Source organism: Festucalex cinctus, chromosome 1 (assembly GCF_051991245.1).
Source record: "Festucalex cinctus isolate MCC-2025b chromosome 1, RoL_Fcin_1.0, whole genome shotgun sequence".
NCBI classification, from domain to species: Eukaryota; Metazoa; Chordata; class Actinopteri; order Syngnathiformes; family Syngnathidae; genus Festucalex; species Festucalex cinctus.
Window position 1 is genome coordinate 40,786,036 of NC_135411.1, and position 25,549 is coordinate 40,811,584.

The window sequence follows — 25,549 nt, forward strand, 5'->3', positions numbered from 1 at the left end:
GACGATTCGATTCGTATCACGATTCACAGGTCACGATTCGATTCGATACCGATTAATCCCGATACGAATTTATAAGTCGATTGTTGCGATTTTTTTCATTCAAATTTAGAAAATACTAATCAGTAAGCTTGTAGAGTGTAAGATTTATATGAAAATGTATTATATATTTATCTGAAATTTCAGTCTTATAGAGGTTGTAATCTGTTTCATGTTTGAACAGCATTAAAATAAAATATTAAGGCTTAATGTTCCGTTCACATTCTTCCATGCTCAAGGTGTGAATCCTAAAAAAAAAAAAAAAAAAAAAAAAAAAAAAAAAAAAAAAAATCGATTCTGCCGATTATTGAATCGATTCGAGAATCGCGCGATGTAGTATCGCGATATATCGCATAATCGATTTTTTAAACACCCCTAATATATATATATATATATATATATATATATATATATATATATATATATATATATATATATATATAAAACTATCACAGATTGCTTAATTTTTTTTTTCCTGCCCTCAGGTACCAGCCTTCCTTCCATGGTGTAGATCTCTCTGCATTGCGGGGTGCAGCAGTGGATGAGTATTTCCGCCAGCCAATTGTGGTATGTATACCAGGATCCTCAATAGGTCTTTTAGGTTTTATGGTCATTGTGGTAGTAAATGTATGCAAGCAGAAAATGTCCAAACCAATATGTGCATTGTTACACTCCCCATGTGAAATGATTGAGATGATCAAGTTGTTGAGAAGCAGCTTTTTGGGGCTAGTGGGTTGATGGTGAGCCTAGAAGTGGTGGTGTACAGGAAATAAGATTTGAACTTCCTAAAACATGACCGCAGCAAAACAAAAAAACAAACAAAAAAAAACAATACTAGAGTTTTGCGTCGCCTTTGCATGGCACTAACCGGTAAAAGTGGAGCAATCCGGGAGCGCCTAATTCACTAAACGCACAGATGGGGAAATCCGTCTCTAAGTCGCTGCCAACCAGATTGCGCCACGGTGTGCCGGTGTTATTTGCAGGTATGTAAATTAGGCCATTTGCATACATTTGACGCAAAATATGCCCACCGCAATGCAAATGAGACTCATTGATATACGTGAACGTCTAATTCACTAATGCCAGCGCTAATAGCCACACAGAGTTTGTGTGACGTAAATAACGTTTATGGAAAGCATGTGTGCTCAGTGATACGGATGAACAGAAAAATAGTGCCCGGCAGTAATGGATTCTGACTTTTTTTCAGGAGGGAATTTTGTGTGCAAATGTATCACTCTTTTGAACACAAATTGTTTTTAGAAGAAAAACGCTTTATTTAAGTGGCCCCAGCCAACTTGACTGACTACTGTCACAGAACCGTCTCAGGGGTTAGTCAGTGCTGATCGCACACACTGGAGGTGAGGATGAAATAGAGATTCATGTAAAAAAATCCGAACTATCTCTTTAAGTAGGGCTGAAGGATATATCATTTTGACACTGAAATTGCGATCTCAGCAAGTGCGGTTGCGAGATTGTCAAAGCTGCGATTTTCTTTAAAGCAACACAAGACTTATGAAAAACTAACCAGCTTTCTGTGAAATGTTTAATTTCAACTCTTCCCTGAAAAAAATGCCAATTTATGTTGAGCAATTATGATTTTATAGCACTTTTTATGAATATTTTTGCGTTAAGTACTGTATCGGCCATTTTGGACAGTCACGGTATCATCATGACGTATCGCGTGCGTAAAATACACATTGAATTACATAGCTGCCAGTGGCAACATAGAACTCGAGGAATTATCGCGTCCCACGGCGGCTATCAAAGGTGGAATTACGCCTTACAACAAAGAAGCACTTCTTCAAAAGCAGTACAGCCACGGAGGACACCAAAAGCCGGATAATACTGGCAAATCCACCCACCGGCGAGTCGAAGTGGAAGGTAAACATCCAGGTGACTTTCACTCTGCTTGGCTAAACTACATGTCGTGTGCTAAGCACGCAGTAGCCCACATTGGGAGCGGCCACCCCCCACCGCCTCACCCCCACACGGAATGACATGAAACTGGACATGTTGAGGACTTTACTCTGAGCAGAATTGCCACAGTATTTGGGATCAAAGACGTCTTTTTCTTCCCCATTATGTCAGCAAATTCCCATTGAAATAAGCAAAGACGGCTTCCGGTTACGCACAGGATACATCATCACGAGCATGTGACCAGGAACATGGCGTTCCTCACGGTACATTCGAATTCGGACACTTAATCGGTTTAAAATAAAATTCAGGGAATAAGATGCCAGAGACGTGTGCACCTTTATTTGTTTGTACACAATGCCTAACCCAATACTGGAAAATGATTAAGTGGTGTATCGCTTTAAAGTGCTCTTATCACCCAAGTTCACAAATCAATGGCATGCCACAGTGCACACACTAGCCAGCTCCGAAATGGTTAATGGTGCTGCGTCTGTCATGCTGTCACCGAGTCACCCGGAGTTACTTTGTTTTGCATTGCAGCTGCTTGACAAGTTGGCAAGCACAGTCCATGATTGAGAGCGCGATGCGCTAGCTGCGCTACGCTAACTTGCTCCGCGGCAGAACGGACAGGCTAATAGTCCATATGCAGTAGCAGCAACAAACTGTGTGGTGCAGAATGCAGATCTTCTCCTCTGCTGTGTGAAATAACCTCCTACTAAAAGAGGCGCTTTCATTAAAGGCAAACGTTTATGTGAAATGCAGAGTCGGGTATGACCCAAAATAAGTGCTTGGGCATACGGCAGACTTTTCAAAGGAGTCTGGTGAGAACCGCGGAGAGCCAGTAGCTATGAACAGAACATTTGTACTACAATTAATACGTATTCTAGACTGAAAATAAGATGACGGTTAGCAATTAGCCTGTTAGCACACGTACGACCGACTGAGTAGTGAGCACTCTAAGGCTGACGTCAGCCATGATGTCAAGCTAGAGGTCTAAAGTAAATTAATATCAGCACAGCAATGTTCCTTGCACTCTTTTCCATCACTGAGTTCTGAGATCTACACAGTAATAGGGCTCAAAATTACTATTATTTTTGTAATCAGTGTTTAACTCTTTAAATAAATGTAGCCGTGAGGGGGCACAAGCCAGTCTTCTTGTGCCGGTCCCAAGCCCGGATAAATACAGAGGGTTGTGTCAGGAAGGGCATCCGCGGAAAACTTTGGCCAAACCAAACATGCGAATCAAATATATGACTTCCATACCGGATCGGTTGTGGCCCGGGTGAACAACGCCCACCATCGGTGCTGTTGACCTACAGGATGCTGGTGGAAATTGGACGACTGTTGGTCGAAGAAGGAGAGGAGGAAGGTGTGTTCGTAGGAAGAAAGAGAAGAGGAACACCACTAGTCTAGGACTTAGAGTAGGGACTTTGAATGTTGGAAGTATGACAGGAAAAGGTAGAGAGCTGGTTGACATGATGCAGAGGATGAAGTTGGACATACTGTTTGTTCAGGAGAACAGGTGGAAAGGGAGCAAAGCTAGAAGTTTAGGAGCTGGTGTCAAATTGTTCTATCATGGTTTAAATGGGAAGAGAAATGGAGTAGGGGTTATGTGAAGGAGGAGTTTGTTAAGAACGTCCTGGTGACTAGAAGTGAGAGAGTTGTCATTGGTGCAGACTTCAATGGACATGTTGGTGAAGGAAACAGAAGAGATGAGGAGGTGATGGGCAGGTTTGTTTAGTATCCAGGAGAGGAATGCAGAAGGACAGATGGTGGTTGACATTGCAAAAAGAATGGAAATGGCTGTCATGAATACTTTCTTCCAGAAGAGGCAGGAACATAGGGTGACCTATGACTCAAGTCCCAAGTCAAGACTGACAAGTTCCGAGTCAAGTCCCAAGTCAAGACTGACAATCCTCAAGCGAGTCACAAGTCCTACACTTTAAGTTTCAAGTCCTTTCGAGTCTTTTTAACAACATCGTAAATTATATTATTTGGGGTGACCATCAGTAGGAGTCAGGGACTGAACCCAGAGTGGTGCATCAGATTGCTGTGTTTGCAATGTATTACCAGTGAGTTTACAGTCACAAACAAAATGTTGACCACTTACAGGAATGTTTGCGTGTGCAGGCGTGTGTGTGTGTGTGTGTGTGTGTGTGCGTGGGTGTGTGTGGGTGTGTGCTCGTGCGTGTGTGCTATTTACATACTATACAGGGCATTAACAGCAACATTTTCACATTTGACAAACTATTTACAAACTTTGCTTCTGGGTCTACCTGTAAAGTACAGAAAAATACTGTATATAGTTTAAATCAATATGTATTTCTTTTATTATTGTTGCAAGGTATTTTGACTTTTTTTTTTTTGTTTTTTTTACCTCTCAGTCGCACTGCGTGGGAATGTGAAGGGGCCATCTGTGTACGCTGCACCAACTGTAATTGAATGTTGCGTAACTTGCGTTAGTATGTGGTACAGACATTGAACATTTAGAAGCATGACTGAATATTCTCATCCATACAAGTAATTTCATTCCCGTGACATTCAGTATACTGAACTAGTACAATTGTGATCACTCGATTTACAGAAGCACTGAGCAAAATGCTTACCTCCGCGGCTTCCAGAAGCTTCCGAGGATAAATCTCTGCTGCTGCTACTGCTGCCAGACATGAAGGGATCCGTTCAACTAATGAATGCGGCTCGAGTTCGCCAAATTCGTCGCCGGATTTCTCATTAGATGACGTTGAATCGTCAGAGGTACGACGATGCAAAAAATAAAAATAAAAAAACGTGCCTTGAGAACACCAGAGGCGGTGGCTTTTGAAGTGAAATGCTCGTCTGACGTGTCTATCGCTATTCATACCCTCGTCTGCTGAATCCGGTCCTTTGATCCTTCTCTTGGTCACTTCTTGACCAATCGTGACAAAGGCTCTGCTTAAAAGTGTGAGCTGCTTGAAAGTAGTTAGCATGTTTTTAGCGTCCTCCGGTTAGCACTTGACCTTTCTCCACCTTTTTCCTCCTTTCACGATTCGTGTTTCTAGTTGACCAGAGTTATCTTTAGTTTGAATATTCGTCAGTCTTTTGTCCACGTGCTTTCGATAAGTCCATTCTTTCTCATTTGTCGAGCCTTTTTGGCGATGTCAGCATTTCGTTTGGTGAGGTTTTCGTTGATGTAGTCATGTTTCCCACGAAGCGTGACGGTCTCTCAGAAGAGCAATCTTTTTCTTTCTGTCAACAAACCTGATCAGAACTGCCGGTGGTCGTGTCCCTCCAGTTGGAAGCGAAAAGCACATCTGAATGTGCGCAGGATCAACAGTTAATCCCAAATCTCTGAGTTGAAGTGTCACTTGCTGTTCCACAGTCTCGTTCCCTGAAGATTGGTCAGAATCTTCCGTGATCGTGCTAGCCGCAGCTCTCAAAGGGCCACGGCGCGGCTTGATCTTGATACCAGTGACTATCACATCGTTGATACGAAGATTTTGTTCCAAATCATCCACATTTTGTTCCAAGGCAACAATGCGTCGATCTTTTTCCTGTGTCTCTGTCTTCAATTGCTGTATTTCCTGAAGAAGTGGCTCAATGCTCTTCTTCATTTCAAGTAATTCGGCAACCATTCCACTGAGTTTTTTAAGAGAAGATTTTATCTCCTCATTCTCATCAGCTCTTTTTCCGCCAGGCATTCTGCAACAATGTAGTTAAAAATCCCAATGCAAAAATCAACAAGTAGTTAGATTCACGAGCGAGTGCAGGAGCAAGTACAGATGTGTCCTTCCTCAACAGATGCATCCTTGAGTGAGAATCCTAATAAATGTTATAGAAATTAGAACACATCTGGGTGATAAAATCCATCTGTCTGTCATACATCCCAATACTTGGATAGTCATATGAAAAATGGATGGATTGAAACGAAGTGTGCTATATTGTGCATCAGATCCTTCTCATTTCATATTCCTATTTTGATGTCAAACAATGTTTTCCATTCTACAGCAAAAATGAAGGGTTTGACCTCATGGTTGCAATACGTTTGGAAGGAAGTGTATGTAGCAGCATTTAGATCTTGCACTATTTTTGCTTGATGGGATGAGCTCATTTCTCCATCCACAGGACACATTTGATATCCGTATCCTGATGGCAAAATCAGTGAAATACACAGTCAACTTTCTGGAGGCCAAAGAAGAGGATCTTTACAGGTATGTTTTCACACATTCATTATGGTGTGTGTGTGAGAGAGGATTGATATTAATTTGATATCTATCTTAACGGTAGGGGTGTAAATCACTCCGATCAAGACGATTCGATACGCATCTCGATACATGGGTTGCGATCCGATACAAGAACAGTTCTATTTTAAAATGAAATGGTTGGGTTCGATTCAGTAGGAATACGATTCGATGTTTGATTCAGTAGGATTACTATTCGATTCGGTTCAGTTGTCAAATTAATTTGCAATTATTTTGTTACTCCATTAATGGTTTGATTATCTTGTTTAATTTGAAATGATCAAACTCTTGTAATTTTACATTTGCAAATATATATATATATATATATATATATATATATATATATATATATATATATATATATATATATATATATATATATAATTTTGTAAATGCAGCGAAGCAACTGTTGTCACATCAGCCCTCAGTGCAGGTAGACATGCCCTGAGGATGGGGACATGATTGCCGCTGGCTTTTCTGAAGGCTGATGCTTTGTGAGGATAGAGGACCCTTTGTCCTCTCCAGCCGTGATCGTTTAAAAAAAAAAAAAAAAAAAAAGATGGTCAATTCCAGTTGTCCATGCCCAGGGCAAGATTGTTACACCCCTACTTCACTGTATTGTGTTACCTTTCCCCCCTGTCTTTTAGGATAGAGATCCCCTTTAAGTTCCACATGATGCACTCAGGTCTTGTACATGGTCTGGCTTTCTGGTTTGACGTGGCATTTATGGGATCAGCGTAAGTCACACAATAGATCATTAGACCAATAATGCTTCCTTTTAATTATTTATTTTTTTCTCCTGACAGTGTGACAGTATGGTTGTCCACTGCACCTACAGAACCTCTTACTCATTGGTATCAGGTACGCTGTTTGCTGCAGTCTCCTCTCTTCACAAAGGCTGGGGATACGCTGTCTGGCACTGCACTACTAGTGGCCAACAAAAGGTATGGTTGCTCAGCGTTTCTGTTCTATTCATTCAGCGGCGGCGGCCCACCATTCCTAAATCGTATTCCTAAATCGGAGCCACCGCTCCTTCAAATTTCCAATGAACCCATTAAGGCCTAAAGCGCCTATGGGTGACAGACAGTTGTTGTTCCACTAAAATATTTAGCAAATATATCTTGAGTCACTGTTACTCTTTGACATATGGGTTGTATTTCACAAAGCAAGTTTAGTGAGAAACCTGGCTAAAGAAACCCTGAAAAGTGGGAAACTCTGCATTTTCTGTTTCAGAAAGGGAGGTAACTGAAACCAGAGGATAAGAGGGAACTCTAGCCTGTTTCATAAAAAGAGGTAATTTAAGCTCTCGGTCAGTTACCGTAGTAACATGGTCCATGAATATAACCTGGTCGGTAGCAGGTGTTTCACAATGAACCTCGAGATTTTCCCTGTACCCGCATCCTTTCAGCGACATATGACAATTCATTTCCTCATTCATTCAGTCCGCTACGACGACTTTTTGGGTAAATACGCCTATTATCTATTGCGTGAAGTCCACTTTTGTCACGAACATGGCATGTCCTTTTGACAATGACCACATTGATGAAGGTGCCGCATTATTGTGCAGGGAATTAAATATTCATCATGAGATTATCAGACCGCGCATAGATATGCTGGCATTTCCGGACAGTTATCTCTTAGAACGGTACTGTTTCACATCACAGTCCATCATCTACATGCCCAACTTACGTCCTTACATTTGCAACATTAGCAGACGTAGTTATATGCGCTCTCATATGTACACAGTATTGCTCTCCATTTTTTTTTTCTTATACCTATTTGAATAATGTTTTTATATTTTATCTAAGTGTTCTATATTTCATATTAAATCAAGTGTGCTTCTCCTCGCAGGATTGCACCTAAATGAAATGAATTAATGAGCTATCATTCAACAGGTTTCCCCTGTATTGTGATCGCAAAGGACTATACATTTAAATTTACGCATTGACCCGAACAGCAATGTTCTCCCACGCCGTCTTCCTCTATGGGGAGCCGCTGCGGTGTTTCACTTTTTTTTTTTTTTTTTTTTTTTTTTTTAATAAAGACATGTTCAAATTCGAGATTTTTGGTTGAGAGGGGCAACAAAACAAAAAAGCAACGCGGAAACAGAGAGCGGCCCTCTCAGCTTCCCCGTTGCCATGGTGACTCGACGAATCGGGGCTCCATTGAGGCGGTCTTTTAACTCTGGTAGTAAGTTCTGATGTGACTACTCAACGTTGATATAACTCACTGGAATCAGCTGGACTGGAACCGAAAACTCGGAGTTTCCTGTCTGAGGGTACGTGAACTTGTTGTTCAGGGTTAATCTCACAGTTTGTTGAACCTGCTTTGTGAAATACACCCATGGTATGCAAATTGAGCCGAATATACATCAGCAATTCTGTTCATGCTTCATCTCCCCGAAAAAGGGTGCAATCAAATCCTGTGTGCCCCCACCCCATGCCAAATAAATGCCCTGTCGTCCCCCGCCATCCCAGGCACCACTTGAAAAATATCTACTGAATTTGCACAAGCCAAAGTTGGCCAGCCCCCGATGCTGTCAAAAAATTAGAGGAAAGACTGTTTTTGTTCTGATAAAGAAACTGACAAGCCAGAGGGAGGTGCGGATACATTCCAGCGTTTCCATTGTTCATTCAGCAGCGGTGCAGCGCCGTTCCTTTAATCCGATCCGCTGCTCTTTTGAGTCAGCGGAAGGAAAGAAAAAAAAAACAAAAAAAAGGGGTGGTGTTAAATTTGTCTGCCATTTTTTAATTTAATCTGTTTTAGTCCAATTTCAGTCACGCTTGTTAGTTTTTATCACAGTTAGTCAACCTCATCCCATTTTTATTTAGTCCATTTTTAGTAGACTATAAATCGAGCATTTTAGTCTTTATTTTGACTTGACTTGACTTAAACCAAGTGTAGCGAAAATAGGTTGTCGTTTTGACGAATTAATAATTTGGACGTTACTGAGGGAAGTTGTAATTACAGCAGTAACCTCTAGGGGCAATAACAATTCACAACAACTTCACACACAATTACTCAACTCAACTTTATTTATAAAGCGCTTTAAGAACAGGCATTGCTGTACAAAGTGCTGTACATAAACATAAATATCGGTTGTGCAGTAAAGAATAAGGTAACAAAACAAGAACAAAGCAAACATTTTGAAGTGTGTATACAAGTTGTTGTTTTTTTTTGTTTACAAGTAAATACATTTTACATCAGTAAATTAATAAGTAGTAAGTGAGTGAATAAAGACATAAATAAATGCATAAATAAGTAGACTAAACATCAAACTCATACGCACCACAAAACACCAAGAACAAGTCTCATGGTGCGCTGAAAGCCAAAGAATACAGATGTGTTTTAAGACGAGTTTTAAAAGAGGATAAAGAAGGGGATTGTCTAATATTCTAATATTTAGTGGAAGGTCGTTCCAAAGGGAGGGACCAGCAACAGCAAAGGCTCGATCTCCTCTAAGCCTCCGCTTAGCCCTCAGTACCTCCAATTGAGTCTGGTCTGCTGACCTGAGGCACCGGGCAGGTGTGTAGGGGTGCAAGAGCTCGGCCAGATAAGGTGGGGCAAGACCATTGAGAGATAGAAGAATCTTAAAGTGGACTCTAAATTTCATGGGCAGCCAGTGAAGAGAGGCCAGGATAGGGGTTATGTGTTCCCTCTTCCGGGCACCAGTAAGAAGACGAGCAGCAGCATTTTGGACAAGCTGGAGACTCTGCAGGAAGGACTGGCTGATTCCAAAATAAAGTGCATTACAGTAATCCAGCCGAGATGTAACAAAGGCAGGGATTACCATTTCTAAGTGCTGCTGAGATAGGAGATTTTTTACCTTAGCCAGCTGCCTAAAATGAAAAAAAAGCTGGATTTGACAACAGCGGCAATATGCCGGTCCAGTTTAAAGTCACTGTCCATCTTGACACCCATCTTGAGGCTGTTGGCTTCAGATATTGTGCCAGAGGACCCAAGTCGGCAGGATGAGAAGGGCCGCTGGGACCAAAGACCATAACTTCTGTTTTCTTCTCATTGAAGTTCAAGAAATTTAAAGCCATCCAGGCTTTGATTTCTTCCAGACAGGACAAAAGAGGCCTCGATGAGAAAGCTTCCTTTTTACTAAGCGAGACATAGATCTGACTGTCATCCGCATAGCAATGAAAAGAGATCCCATGTCAAGGATGGAGCCCAAGGGCAGTAAATATAATGAGAACAGTATGGGCCCCAATACAGAACCTTGTGGAACACCATATGACAGTGGGGCGGTGTAGGACTCGGAGCACCCAAGGTGAACACAGAATGTTCTGTCGGCCAAGTAGGATCGAAACCACTCGAGCACTACCACCAATGCCCACCTGGTGCTGTAAAGGAGCCAACAGAATACTGTGGTCCACTGTATCAAACACTGCAGTCAGATCTAACAGAACGAGACATACATAATCTCCAGTGTCATTTGCCAGGAGGATGTCATTAAAAACTCGTAACAGGGCTGACCCTGTGCTATGCATTTTCTTAAAACATGACTGGAGAAACTCCAAGATGTTATTTTCCTCCAAGAAAGTGCTTAGTTGCATGTGTACCACTTTCTCCAAAATTTTAGAGATAAAAGGCAGTTTGGAAATGGGCCTAAAATTTGACAGCACACATTGGTCCAGACCAGGTTTCTTCAGCAGTGGTTGCACCACACATGTTTAAATTGTTTGGGAACAAGTCAGAAGACAGGCTACTGTTGATATAGCCAGCACTGATTTACCGATACTCGGGAGAACCTCTTTCAAGAAATGAGGGGGAACAGAATTATATGGGGAGCCAGATGGCTTAATCTGGTGGACATCTTCTAAAGAGCTCAGGGAAATGGCTTTAAATGAATTTAGCACCACCGAGCCATGGACCTGAATGGAAGGGTCAGAAGTGATGTTGGTGGTGGTGAGTGCTCTAGCTTTGTCAATCTTATCAATAAAGAATTGAAGGAAAGTTATTGCACATTTCAGGGGAAGAGTTTGTGCATGTTGGCTGAGGACGTTTGAGTATGATATCAATAGTTTCAAATAGTACATGTAGATTATGACGGTTTGCCTGAGATATTCGAGAGGTGTTCTTTTTTTGCCTCTTTCACAGTATTCTGGCAACAGCGCCAATTTTCTTTTAGGATCTGATAGGAGACCTGCAACCTGTCCTTTTTCCATCTTCGTTCAGCTTTGCGGCACTCCCATTTGGCTGAAAGTGTTTTTTCATTGAACCAGGGCTCACGTCTGACTTTGGGTCGCACACTTTTGAATGGAGCCACTGAATCAAGTATATTGAGGCAGCATGAGTGGAACCACGAGCTGAGTTCCTCTGTGTTTGAAGTGGGGATACAAAGCTCATCAAAGGCATCAGAGAACTGATCAGCAGTGAGGGGGTTAAAAACTCTACGCCCTGACTCAAGAGCAGCTGATGTAACAGGAGCAGTAGGATGAAAATTCACATCAAAGCAGACAGCTATATTACATATACATATATATACAGTTACTATGGCTCCATACTATGAGGTATTAAGTTAGCTAGCATTAGTTAGCAGTCGCGTTAACATTATTGTTGGAACATTATAGCCATTGGATTAATGTTAAATTATAACTATAACTGACTTTTTTTCCCTTTAAATCTTTCACCGTGAATCCACCTCCTGTGTTTGTGCTGTGTGTCACATGACAGTGTCACAGACATGGAGATTAGCAGAGACAAGATTTTACAAAATCATATAATTTTCGTCGTTTTGTTCATGAACTAAAATGTCCATAGATTTTAATCCAGTTTTTATTAAGTGAAGGACATTTTCGTTTCATCTTCATTAGTTGACAAAAATGTACAGTATATGATTTAGTCCCAGTTATTGTTTATTAATGAGGGTTTTAGTTTAGTCTAGTATTAGTCCGGTGAAAAATGCGTGTTGACAAAATTATTTTTGTTGAGTTTTTTTGGATGAAATTAACACTACTGAGAGGCAGCGTTGGGCGAGTACGCCACCGTGTGTGAATAGATTGTGGACGCCTGGGCTCACGAAAGCTGGCATCATTGCTAAACAGCTGCACGGCAACGAGACTGACTGCCAGCAAAAAAAAAAAAAAAAGTGTGCCTTTTGTGTGCGTTCTGAAGTGAAGACATTATCCTTCCAGTCAAGAATCAGACACCAAGCGTTTGATTGGTGGGCGCTCGTTCCTGGTTGGCTGCTTCCTCGAGCGACTGTGCGTGACTGCGTATGACGTGTGACTGGAACGCGCATGCAGGAAGGTGGCTGTTTAGCAATGATGCCGGCTTTCGCGCGGCTGGCTGACACACATTCTCACACACACACACACACCCACACACACACACACACATTCTCGTTTAATCTCCACCTTCGAGTACAAACAGCCAGAAATGGCGAGCAGAAACCTGGCATGTTTAACGGAGAAATTGCTCAGCTGTTCCAATTCGGATACAGAAGATGCAGACGTTGATGGATTTGTGAATGAAGACTGATTAAAAAAAAATAACGCGAGTACATTGTTAAATCATTGAATAAAGTAGAACCGAAGTCACTGGTGTGTTCCTGCAGCCCGTATGTTTTAACAGGCAATAACGCGGTGCGGTTTTATTTTTTTGAAGCGCAAATTAAAAGAAAATTTTAAACATCATCAAAAGCCGCAAAATTAAAACGAGCAAAAGAACAGGTTCCTGCTCGTCAGTCTCGGAATGTGGCTGTTTAGCAATGATGCCGGCTTCCACGCGGCTGGCTGACACACATTCTCACACACACACACCCACACACACACACACACACACATTCTCGTTTAATCTCCACCTTCGAGTACAAACAGCCTCAACTCTCTTCCGCGTTCTTCCTGCATGCGCGTTCCAGTCACACATCATACGCAGTCACGCACAGTCGCTCGAGGAAGCAGCCAACCAGGAACGAGCGCCCACCAATCAAACGCTTGGTGTCTGATTCTTGACTGGAAGGATAATGTCTTCACTTCAGAACGCACACAAAAGGCACACTTTTTTTTTTTTTTTTTGCTGGCTTGAAGAAGCGACAGGTTGGATTGAAGGAGCGGCACTGTACCGCTGCTGAATGGATACAACGGAAAGGCTGCCTCCACAGGACTCCCCAAGGGACTTGGTCGAATGCCTTCTCCAAGTCCACAAAACACATACAGACTGGTTGAAGAGAAGTCCCATTCACCCTCGAAGAGCATGCCGAGGGTGTAGAGCTGGTCCACTGTTCCACAACCTGGATAAAAACCACACTGCTTCTCCTGAATCCGAGATTCAGCTTCCCGACGTACCCTCCCCTCCAACACCCCTAAATAGAACTTACCAGGCAGTCTGAAGCCCAATTCACACTGGCCGTACGGACGGCGCAAGAATAGAAGGCATTCAAGTCTATGTGTCAATTCACACCAGCTGCGGTGCAGTGCGTCTGCGGTGTGGAACGACTGCGGAGATGCGGTCAGCAAGCATTCTATTTCTTCCGGACGCCACATGCGTAATTTCGTGAAGCTGAAGAAATTACACAATCCGGACAGGAAATCGGGCGTCTCGCATCAAGGTAAACCCGGGATATTTCCAAATAAAACCGTTTGCAAACTTGTTTTTTTGGGAGGGGAGCTAGCTAGCTAGCTACATAGCATGACATGAGTCGGACATTTAAGACAACAAATGAGCTCAGAATAAATTAAACATGACAAAATAACACTATTTAAACACAAAATGTACTTACCCATGGAGAACAGCCATGGTAGAGGTCCCAGAAATAATGTCCAAAAAGCATATCGATGTGACAACAGGCAAGCGTGACTATTGTTTACAAATAGGACTCTATATACACGGTTGTTAATGGGTGAACCCAACGTGATCTTGTGGTCTGTCGGGAGCAGGTTTCCGGAAAGGCAACGCACACGGCGTGAATTACAGTCCTTGCGGAAGCCGTGCGGAAGCGGTACGAAAAACGCAGCGCGTCCTTTCTGCAGCCAGTGTGAATTGGGCTTGAGAAATGTAATCCGTCTATTTAGTTCGAACACACCCTCCGGTCGGTACCACTGTCTGCCAATCCAGACGCAATGTCCCTCATGTCTATGCGATGTTGTCGAGGTGTGTCAACCACGACAGCCCAACATCCAGAGCCGGAAATTAGGAATTCCAGGCGGATATCTCATCTACCCCAGGGCTTTACCACCAAGGAGCTTTTTAACCACTTCGGTCACTTCAATCCCAGAAATAGGACAGCCCACCTCAGAGTTCTCAGACTCTGCTTCCTCAGACTCTGTGTCGGTGGAATTGAGGTCTTCGAAGTATTCTCCCCACCGACTCACGACATCCCGAGTTGAGTTTAACAGCACCCCATCTTCACTATACATGTAATGGTACGCTGCTCCCCCTTCTGTATGGGGAGAGATTTGTCTAAAAATTCTAAACACAAATAAATTTGGGATTCGTACGTGTTTTTGAGGTCCACAAATGCATCTGTGATTTTCACTAGGGCTGGGAATCTTTGACAGTCTCACGATTCGATTCGATTACGATTTTTGGGTCTACGATTCGATTCAGAAGCGATTTCCGATTCTCGATTCAAACGATTTTCGATTCCAAATTATTTGATTGACAAATGATTTCTGCTTCAATTTACAGATATGCACAACATTGTCATGATCTACTCCAGTCTGCTTTGCAAGACAAAATGACAAATAGAGACATTGAGGGTGTGTTTTTTATTTTTTTATTTATTTTTTTTTTTTAAACATTTATTAATTTTGTATTGTAAGTGCCTTTTTCCACAAAAACAGCATGTGGGCTACAACTGCCTTTTCCCCTTCTTCTTCATTTCTAATTTAAATAAAATCGATTTTTGAATATTAATATCGATTCGATTAATAAATGAGAATCTTGATTCTTTTATGAATCGATTTTTTGGCACACCCCTAATTTTCACGTTTTTCAAATCCACAAACAGTTTCTCAAATTTTCACGTTTTTCAGATCGACAAACTTGTAATTTTCACGTTTTTCAGATCTACAAACATTTTTGCGATTTTCAGTTTTTTCAGATCTATAAATATATCCGTGATCTTCACATCTTTTTAAAAAAATTTGTGTGTGCATTTTCCATGACTTGTGTTTGCGAGTTGAATGTGCATTTGTGGATCATCGTGCAAGCACGTTTATTTTTGAGACGAACATCACACTGTTTTGAGATATTCACACACATAAGTCCTCAGTTATTCACGTGTCGAAGGCCTGTTCGTCCTCCGTCCACACGGAGCCAGTGTTGCCATCTCCAATGAACAGGAACAAGGCATTTCACATTTAAAATTGTAAGTTAAAAAACGGAAAACAATCTGATCCTCCATTTTGTTTTCTTTTTACATAAGTCGGGAAACGACATGCAACCTTAATTTATTTCTCTTGAGCTTGTTTTGCCTTCACTCAAAAGACCACTTCTTCTTGCAAAATTATCGTTTGTGGCAGTCCTATATTATTTTGACACTTAATCGGCTCAATTGACGTCTTCCTTTGAGGAAGCAGAGTCTGGGGACTATGAGGTGGGCTCTCCTATCTCTGGGGTCGAAGTCACTGAGGTGGTTGGAAAGCTCCTCGGTGGCCCCGAGACTGGCAGACCGGGGTGGTGGTCCCTCTTTTTAAGAAGCGGGACCAAGGGTGTGTTCCATCTATAGAGGTATCACACTCCTCAGCTTCCCTGGTAAGGTCTACTCAGGGTTGCTGGAGAGGAGGGTCCGTCGGGAAGTCGAATATTGGATTCAGGAGGAGCAGTGTGGTTTTCGTCCTGGCCGTGGAACAGTGGACCAGCTCTACACCCTCGGCAGGATCCTCGAGGGTGTGTGGGAGTTTGCTCAACCAGTCCAAATGTGTTTTGTGGATATGGAGAAGACGTTCAACCATGTCCCTCGGGGGGTCCTGTGGGGGGTGCTTCGGGAGTACAGAGCCCCCTGGTACGGGCTGTTCGGTCCCTGTACGACCGGTGTCAGAGTTTGGTCCGCATATCCGGCAGTAAGTTGGATTCGTTTCCAGTGAGGGTTGACCTCCGCCAAGGCTGCCCTTTGTCACCGATTCTGTTCATAACTTTTATGGACAGAATTTCTAGGCGCAGCCGAGATGTTGTGGGGATCCGGTTTGGTGGCCTCAGCATTGCATCTCTGCTTTTTGCAGACGATGTGGTGCTGTTGGCTTCATCAAACTGGGATCTCCAACTCACACTGGAGCGGTTCGCAGCTGAGTGTGAAGCGGTTGGAATGAAGATCAGCACCTCCAAATCCGAGACCATGGTCCTCAGTAGGAAAAGGGTGGCGTGCCCTCTTCGGGTCGGGGACGGGATCCTGCCCCAAGTGGAGGAGTTCAAGTATCTTGGTGTCTTGTTCACGAGTGAGGGGAGGATGGAGCGGGAGATCGACAGGTGCATCGGTGCGGCATCTGCAGTGATGCGGACTCTGTATCGGTCCCTTGTGGTAAAGAAAGACCTGAGCCAAAAGGTGAAGCTCCCGATTTACCAGTCGATCTAAGTTCCAACCCTCACCTATGGTCACGAGCTGTGGATCCCGGATACAAGCGGCCGAAATGAGTTTTCTCCGCATAGTGTCCGGACTCTCCCTTAGAGATAGGGTGAGAAGCTAGGTCATCCGGGAGCGACTCAGAGTCGAGCCGTTGCTCCTCCGCATTGAGAAAAGCCAGTTGAGGTGGCTCGGGCATCTGGCTCGAATGCCTCCTGGACGCCTCCCTGGGGAGGTGTTCCGGGCATGTTTCACCGGTGGGAGGCCCCGGGGACAACCCAGGACACACTGGAGAGACTATGTCTCTCGGCTGGCCTGGGAACGCCTTGGGATCCTGCCGGCGGAGCTGGTTGAAGTGGCTGGGGAGAAGTCTGGGTTTCTCTCCTAAAGCTGCTGCCCCCGTGACCCAAACTCAGATAAGCGGTAGAAGATGGATGGATGGATCGATCGATGTAAATGCTAATACAGCAATAATAGTCAGTAGCTGTAAATAATGTACACATTCACTTTTAACTCGAAGACATAATTGGTTTTTCTAAAACTGTATACTGAACTGAACCGAAAACACAAAACCGAAAGCCGAACTGAACCATGGATTTTGTGTTCCATCCCAAATATATACATACATATAATGTCACTTTATGCTAACGTGTCTCAATAACTGTTGCATATATGAAAAAAACAAACTTTTTTTTCTATAAACTAATGATCAGCAGCAGAAATTTGAACACAAATTCAAGAAATAAACGTTTTGGTCAAACTTTTCACAAATGTTCAATATGTGAGCCCTTGGTTACACGATAAACGGTATTCCATTTTTTGCCAAAGTCGAACAAGCATATCGGGATCGCCGGTTATCAAGGTCTCAGTTATCTGATTCTTCAGATCATCCACTGACATTTTAAGCAAATAAGAGGAAAATCGTTGGAAATGACATTTTACACAAAAAGATGAAACCTGGGGGCGTGTGTGTAGTTACACGCATGAAGTGGGCCGGGTCTGTCAATGTCTCCCGGACCACTTTTTCTCCCCCGTCTGCCCTGAGGTGTATCTCTTCATCAAGTGATATTTCAAAATCTTTCCCAACAGACAAAGTTATGACATCAGTATTGCTGCCCAGGTCGACCAGACTGGATCAAAGTCCAGCAACCTCTTGGATTTAAAGAATCCATTTTTCAGGTGAGTTGTAGGTATAACTAAATTAAGTTAACAGCCTGTGTTCTGTACCATTCAGTGACAAGAGCTGGGTTGTATGACTGATGAGGCACTGACAGTAAGATTGCCATATTTACAGTATGAACCAAGCAGAGGGATAAATCAATTGCGCTGGGTCCGCTGACAGCGCCAAAAATTGCTCCACATGTGCACCCGCAGCTTGCACTCTGTTAACGTTAGGGATGGGTACCGAAGACGGCACTTTTTGAAATATGGACCGATTTGGGTCAGTACTTCCGAGCACAGATTCACTTAAAATCAAACGGTGCCTTGTTTCTGTTCTGTAGCATGTCATTCTAAGCTGTGACTATGCAGGAGTAGAAGAGTTGACAATTTTCCATGGCGCACCTGAACGCAACATTGCACTTACACCAGCGTACTGACGTCACCGACTTGCGCTGGTTTTCACCTGCTAAAAATAAATTTCCAGGTACGGAAGACGGCAAGATTTTTGCGGTCCCAAACAAAATACATTTTATGAAGTATGACAGCCTACGCACCGGGTGGAGGATGGCAATGTCCGCGGTTCAACGTAATTACTGCACGGTTAGTGGAAGGTGCCGGCCGGCGCCGTCTTCACTCGCTGTACGGGGAGCGCGGACGCATCGTGCGGTCACCGGCCTTTCACAGGCGACACCGAAACAGGAGGTCAGTCTTACCCCACCGAATCGAATCATGCTGGAAGGTACAGTGGCTTACGTTTACGGTAAATATACCGCGATTATCGATATATTGGTCAGGTAATAAATCCACGATAATCTACGATAAAACTAATCAAGACAAACTGTTTTTTCAATGAGAAAATAGTTTCTTTTTGTACCATCACTGAAACACAGTATTAAAACTGGTGTCTCCTTCACAGTGAGTACTTTAGTGTATTTTTTTTTTTAAACAAATACAAATGTCTTCTTAACAGAGACCACTTCCTGTGAACAAATTTGTCTTTTTTAACACTATTGTCATGCAGCATGTCAGTCAGTTAAATAGTCAATTGTTTCATTTTCTAAACTGTGAAATAATTAAAATTACTGAAATATTAAATCCAATTAAATCAATATTATTATTCCTCAGAAATTGTGTGCTTCAAAAACTCGAAACGTAAAATATGTTTTAAAGTGTTAAAATTGAAAATATAATACACATTTTTCAAAGAAACGTATGCAAAACTGAGTCAGTTGCTGGACAGATAAATGTCTTACACAAGTAAAAGTAAGCTCATGCGTCTTCTTCTGCCTGAAGACTTCCGTACATTTCCCCGCCATGCTTATGAGGCACTCCCCCTAGCGGCCCACTAAGTAATTGCTCAATAAGTAATGAACAATGGAGCAGTATAGTGGCTGCATATTAACTACAAATATAGCGATACTTGCATAGGTGTATCGATAATCTTGTATCGATAATCTATCGGGAAACAAAGTATCCCGCTTTATCGTGATATTGATATATATCGTCACACTTCTACTGGTGACCATATTTAAAATAGCGAAAGCTTGTGGCCAAAATGTAGAAAGCCTTACAGACCGCGTCAGGTACATTCAAATGATTAATTTGATTAATTTATTCTCTTTGTTCACGTCATGTACTCTGTTTTGTTTTTTGTTTTTTTTTGTTTTTTTCTGTATTTGAATCCAACGTGGGTTTGAACTTCGAACTCATTGCCCAGCAGGCTTTACATTCTTGAATAATTGCACAAGAAACGAAGATAACATCAATTTTTAATTAAATATTTTTTGTTTAACTTCGTTCTGTGTTGTTCATTGCACAGAACTTTGCTTCACACTGTTTTTTTTTCTTTCTTTTTCTTTTAAACGTCTTTTTAACTTTTCAAAACAATGACAAATATGGTACAGAATCATGTGTAATTAATTTTCTACAAAAAAACAAAAAAAACAAAAAACAAACCACTGTTAGAAAACTAACAGAGTCCGGGCCAGGATTAGAGCTGTAGGCACAATGTTTTATTTGACAGAGACATACAAATAAGACTAAATAAATATTCTGGCCAGAAGGGAGAAGTCCGTAGAACAAAGAGGTGCACTGGTTTTTATAACCTGGCTAGATCCACGCCCAAACCTTTTGTAACATCTGAACTCATTCATTCCCAGCCATTTTCACAGAAGCAATCCCGTTCGCTCCCGGCTGTTTTACTGAATTTTGACTGATTTTTGCAAGGCCCACAGAATATTGTGCTTTTAAAGCATGGAACCTATCAAAAGAAAGATTAAAGTCTCTTCTTTCATCAGGAAAAAAATATTCTATCCGTTTCCATTTTGCAGCAATTAGAATTAGAATATAGTTAAGTTTAATCAATTTTCACAAATCTATTTAGAATTGTGAGTTATTGAGGCTTTTTTTTTTCAACATGGCCCTGGTTGATCTCCTTTGCTCTGCTGCCACCTGCTGGCCTATTGTGTGATAACTACCATTTCTGGAAATGTTCTTTGCAGTTGAGAGGCTGCATCAAAGCCTTCTGTATGCTCTAGCATAAAAAAAAAAAATAATGTATAAATACGTCTTTGGGACACTTAAAAAAAAAATAAAAATAAAAAAAACTTATTTACATTGTTGGGAGCAAATGAGTTAAGGTAACTAACTTTATTGGCTACTCTAAAATGTGCCCACTCCTACTTATCAGCCTAGTTATTCTTATGGATTTCTTTGGCCACTAGAGTGCACCACAGGATTGAAGTTGTAAATATGTACTGTATTATTTCGTGACCATTGGGGGCACTATGACTCCACGCAAATTTAGACTCATAACCTTTAGCCTACTCTTAGAGTTTCCCTCCGTATGAACCAGTTTTTGGCAAGCTCACGTGTAGCTGCTTGGTCGTAAATCTTGTGGACAAGACATTTTTATAGTTTTCACCTGCTTTGGAGGCGCACTGACTCTTTCCCCACTGACACTAATTCGTTGGTCCAATTCACAACTTTAGACAGGATACCAGTTGTTTGGCCTGTTAGATCATTTTTTTCTGAGCCAGTGGGTCATTTTTATCTCACAGAATGCCTCCAAGGCCAGCCAGCTTAAGGAAAATTACATTTAGACATTTACTACGAGGTGGTTAACGTAAGTTCTCAATTCACAAATATAGCGTCCCAAAATCCCACATGTTCCTTTAAATTTGCATGGATGGCTACAGTAAAATACATCATTTCCCGGTTTCATGATGTAAACACATGAACAATGAAGGTCAAACACGATCCCGCCTAGTAAGTAAAATACATCACCCTGATTACAAGGTTTCGAGTATTGGCAGGATTTTGATTGCTTACACATCAGAGATGCGCAGCGCGTGCTTCATTCAGTCGTCGGCAAAACAGGTGTCAGTCTGCGAGAGGTACATTGGTACTTGAACCGGTGAGTGACGATTACACTGACGGACGGAAACCCACTTCCGTCATTGCTTACGTCACCCTTTCTTTTTCTTTTTTCTTTTTTTTTTTTTTCTTTTTTGAAATTCTCATCATTGGTGAGAAAAATGGGAGTCTGTCGGCGACAGACGGACAGATAGTCCGTCACTCCCGACGGACTGCCCACCTCTACAGAATGATCCTGCCCACCACTTCCTTGATGGGTAACTTTGACAGCTTCATTTCGCCCTGCATCTCATCAAGTTTTTCATCGGATTTTTAATGGCACTTGCAGCGTCATAAAGTGAAACGCTATTGAATAATTTTAGAAGCTTGTATTACTTAATTCAATTTGAACATAATTCTTAAATAATCATTCAATATAATTCACTGATTGTCAATTTAATAAGTGAATTCATTCACTCATTCATTTCAATTATTTATTTAATTGCCTTTACGTTTTTTTTTTTCTTTTTGCTGCAAACGCCCCTCCATAACCGTGGTCTGTTTTGTATTTACAGATACACAGGTACCACCCCAAATCCGCCTCCGGGGTCTCATTACACTTCCCCATCGGAGAACATTTGGAACACAGGTGGAGCCTACAGCATGAATCAAGGGATGCCCGTATCAGGTGAATAACAAACAAACATGAGATGTTAATACATTCTTGAATCTATTAACTCAGAATACTGCTCCTCCTCCTTATGAACACACATGGACAAAAATGTTGGTACACCTCTATTAGTGAACATTAACTCTCAGTAGTCACAGAACAAACTTGAATCTATCCATCTATCCATGTTCTTCCGTTTATCCGGGGGTTGGGTGACATCAGCAGCTGCATCCCTCTCCCCAGCCACTTCATCCAGCAATTGCCGCGGAATTTCAAGCCAGTCCCAAGCTAGTTTGGAGACATACTCTCTCCAGCGGGTCCTGGGTCGTTCCAGGGCTTCCTCCCAGTGGGATGTGCCCGGAGAGGCATCCTGATCAGATGCCCCGGGCCACCTCACTGACTCCTTTTAATGCAGAGGAGTCAGATGAGGTGTTTCTCAATGTTTACACTCATGTTATTTACGCTAGTTGCTAACGCCAGAGACTTGTGTCGTATCATACAATGACTAGGCTAATTAACTATTTGACTACCAGCCATTTCAATGGAGCAACCCCCCTCGATACCAGCAGTTTTCCTGGATTTTGGCTGATCTTGCAAGGCCCACAGAATATTGAGTTCTAATGCTATTTAAACATGGGCCATACAAAAGAAAGATTAGACTCTCTTCTTTCGACAGAAAAAAAAGTATGTTTCTATCTTATTCCGTTCTTTAGTTATCAGTGTTTGAATATGGCTAGGTTTTGTGAAAATTCCCATTATTGACCAAGAAACGGGAGAAAAAGGGCTTTTTGTAAAAACAGAGATTTCAAGTACAACTTTGACTTTCACACTGCTATTTTTTCTTCTGTGACAGCTCAAACATCTAAATAATGTTTTCCTTCTATAAAAACAACAAAAACAGCATTACAAAAAGTGCTTTTGACAACAAAAATAACAGTTTATTGAACATAAAGAACTATTGAACTAACAAAGTGAACTATGTCCATAAGTGCCTGACCGTGCATGTGGGATGTCTTTCGGCTGCCATCCGGTTGGTTGCCAGCTCCAACCATCCCCACAACTTCTGGATGCACCACCTGTACATTGTAGAACCATCAACAATTGCAAATATTAGATATTTTAATGCTGCAATATGAAGTATAGTAGGCTACATTTATTCACCTTTCTTTGCACCAACAAAGGAAGGCCAAGCTCTCTGGCTATATATATATATATATATATATATATATATATATATATATATATATATATATATATATATATGTATATGTGTATATATGTGTATATATGTGTATATATGTGTATATATGTGTATATATGTATATATATGTATATATATATATATATATATATATATATATTAGGGGTGGGACAAAAAAACGATTCGACCGAACCATCTGTCGTCAAGGGGAGCTAAACGGCCGTATCGGTAGCAGACTTGTCAACCGATACAAAATCCGCCGGGAATCCTTAGATACATTGCTTGTAAAGCTGTGGACCGGATATCGCGTGGCTGTGAATCGGTTTCGAGTGAGGCTTTATGGTTTTCATAACAATAGCAAGAGTTCTGCGCCGTGCTCTACTTGTTTTGTTTACATTTCAGTAGCAGCACTATTCAAGCTACTTCCGTGTTTACAGAGAGCTAGCAAAGTAGCGCTCAGAGACGCTTCATTCCCCGGATGTTGTAAACATAATGCAAAGACGTTACGCACCTTGGGGGGTGGGGGAGCCTACCGTCAACGCCGTGCTCGCGACACGGCGCGCGCGCGCAACGAGTGACAACATACAAATGGAGACAGTTAGCAGAAGCCGGTGCCGTACATCTCGGTATTTCCCATTGCTATCGAGTCCTCTCGGTGCATTTGTATGTCCCGGGCCGGCGTTGGTACTGCGAGCGAGCCAAAAAGAATAACTCCCGTGACGATCCAATGCATGGATTCAAGCGACACAGGTATGTCCCACAGCCAACACACCAGCTAAGCTAAAAGCACAGTGCAAGTATCTCATTTCTCAGTTTGTGGCTCCCTATCAATGTACACAACTAGCATGAGCAGCAGGGAACTGAGACGTGCCCGCAATTACGTCATCAAACTCAAAATGAACGACAGCCCAAAAAACAAAATATAAACAGTAGTGATTCTGTGGTCATCATCGTGTCTCAGATTAAAAAAAACAAAAAAGATGTCATACAATCAAAAATGAATGTGATGGCAAAGAAAAACAAAAATTGTTAAAAACAAAAATTGTTAATAAAAAGGGAAATGCACTTTTGGAAATATTTTTGGATATATTAAGTTGTTAAAATGTGTTTGATAGATTCATTGTTCCATAAGGTGGCTTCATATTTCTTTTGGCTGGACGGTAGGTTTATTTCATGTCTTAAATTTATGTTTCTGAAATACTTCACAATGTGGACATATTCTGTTTAATTGTGTTGGTGTCTTTTTAAAGGTTAAATATTTATATTTCAAATTGAATTATCAGCCTTTTGTTTTCCTGATCCTGATTTTGAATTAAAAAAAATAATAAAAAAATACAATTATAACTGTCAATAACAACTACTAAATATTTAAACTGATACATTTTTCAGTCATATCGCCCAGCCCTTTGTTCCGGTCCATTTAAATAATTGATTCAATATATAAAAATATAGAAGACATTGTTGTTCTTTTTTTACACATTTGTAGATACTGTAAAAATTTGTGGTGTTTTAAGATTAATGTTTACAAGCAACAAATGTCACTATAAGTTTTGAATATTGAAATGAATCGTATCGAATCGAAAATTGTATCGTTCCCAAACTTAATCGAACCGTATCGAACCGTTCTGTTCTGAAAGATAATCGTTTTTCAATCGAATCGCAACTTGTGTATCGAGATACATATCGAATCGGCCTCATGTCAGAGATTCCCACCCCTAATATATATATATATATATATATATATATTAGGGGTGTTAAAAAAATCGATTCGGCGATATATCACGATACTACATCGCGCGATTCTCGAATTGATTAAAAAAAAAACGATTTTTTTTTATTTTTTATTTTTATTTTTTATTAAGAGCTCAGAATTGTTCATTCGGTAGTCTTACCGATTCAACGTCTTATCATCATTGCCTTTTTTTTTTTTTTTTTTTTTTTAATTTATTTTTTTATTGTGTGTGTGTGTGTGTGTGTGTGTGTGTGTGTGTGAATCGATTTTTAAACTTCCATTTTTAATGGAAAAATATTCAACAAAACGTCTTACTTCAGGTTAGGATTCACACCTTGAGCATGGAAGAATGTTATATGAACGGAACATTAAGCCTTAATATTTTATTTTAATGCTGTTCAAACATGAAACAGATTACAACCTCTATAAGACTGAAATTTCAGATAAATAAATAATACATTTTCATATAAATCTTACACTCTACAAGCTTACTGATTAGTATTTTCTAAATTTGAATGAAAAAAAATCGCAACAATCGACTTATAAATTCGTATCGGGATTAATCGGTATCGAATCGAATTGTGACCTGTGAATCGTGATACGAATCGAATCGTCAGGTACTAGGCAATTCACACCCCTAATATATATATATATATATATATATATATATATATGTATATGTGTGTGTATATATATGTGTGTATATATATATTCCCTTCCCACATTCCCTTCTTCAAATACACAATGCGCACAT

General features: G+C 41.2%; 1 protein-coding gene across 5 annotated transcripts in view; it reads left to right on the top strand.

Annotated features, from left to right (window-relative positions):
- Nucleotides 1-25,549, top strand: part of carm1 (coactivator-associated arginine methyltransferase 1) — a 99,299-nt gene that overhangs the window by 56,322 nt on the left and 17,428 nt on the right. For all 5 annotated transcript variants that reach the window (XM_077535661.1, XM_077535662.1, XM_077535663.1 and 2 more), the window contains exons 8-13: nt 522-603; nt 6,052-6,137; nt 6,815-6,904; nt 6,974-7,111; nt 17,767-17,856; nt 21,768-21,880. In XM_077535661.1, coding sequence (XP_077391787.1) covers nt 522-603; nt 6,052-6,137; nt 6,815-6,904; nt 6,974-7,111; nt 17,767-17,856; nt 21,768-21,880 — 599 coding nt within the window. The remainder of the gene's footprint in view (nt 1-521; nt 604-6,051; nt 6,138-6,814; nt 6,905-6,973; nt 7,112-17,766; nt 17,857-21,767; nt 21,881-25,549) is intronic.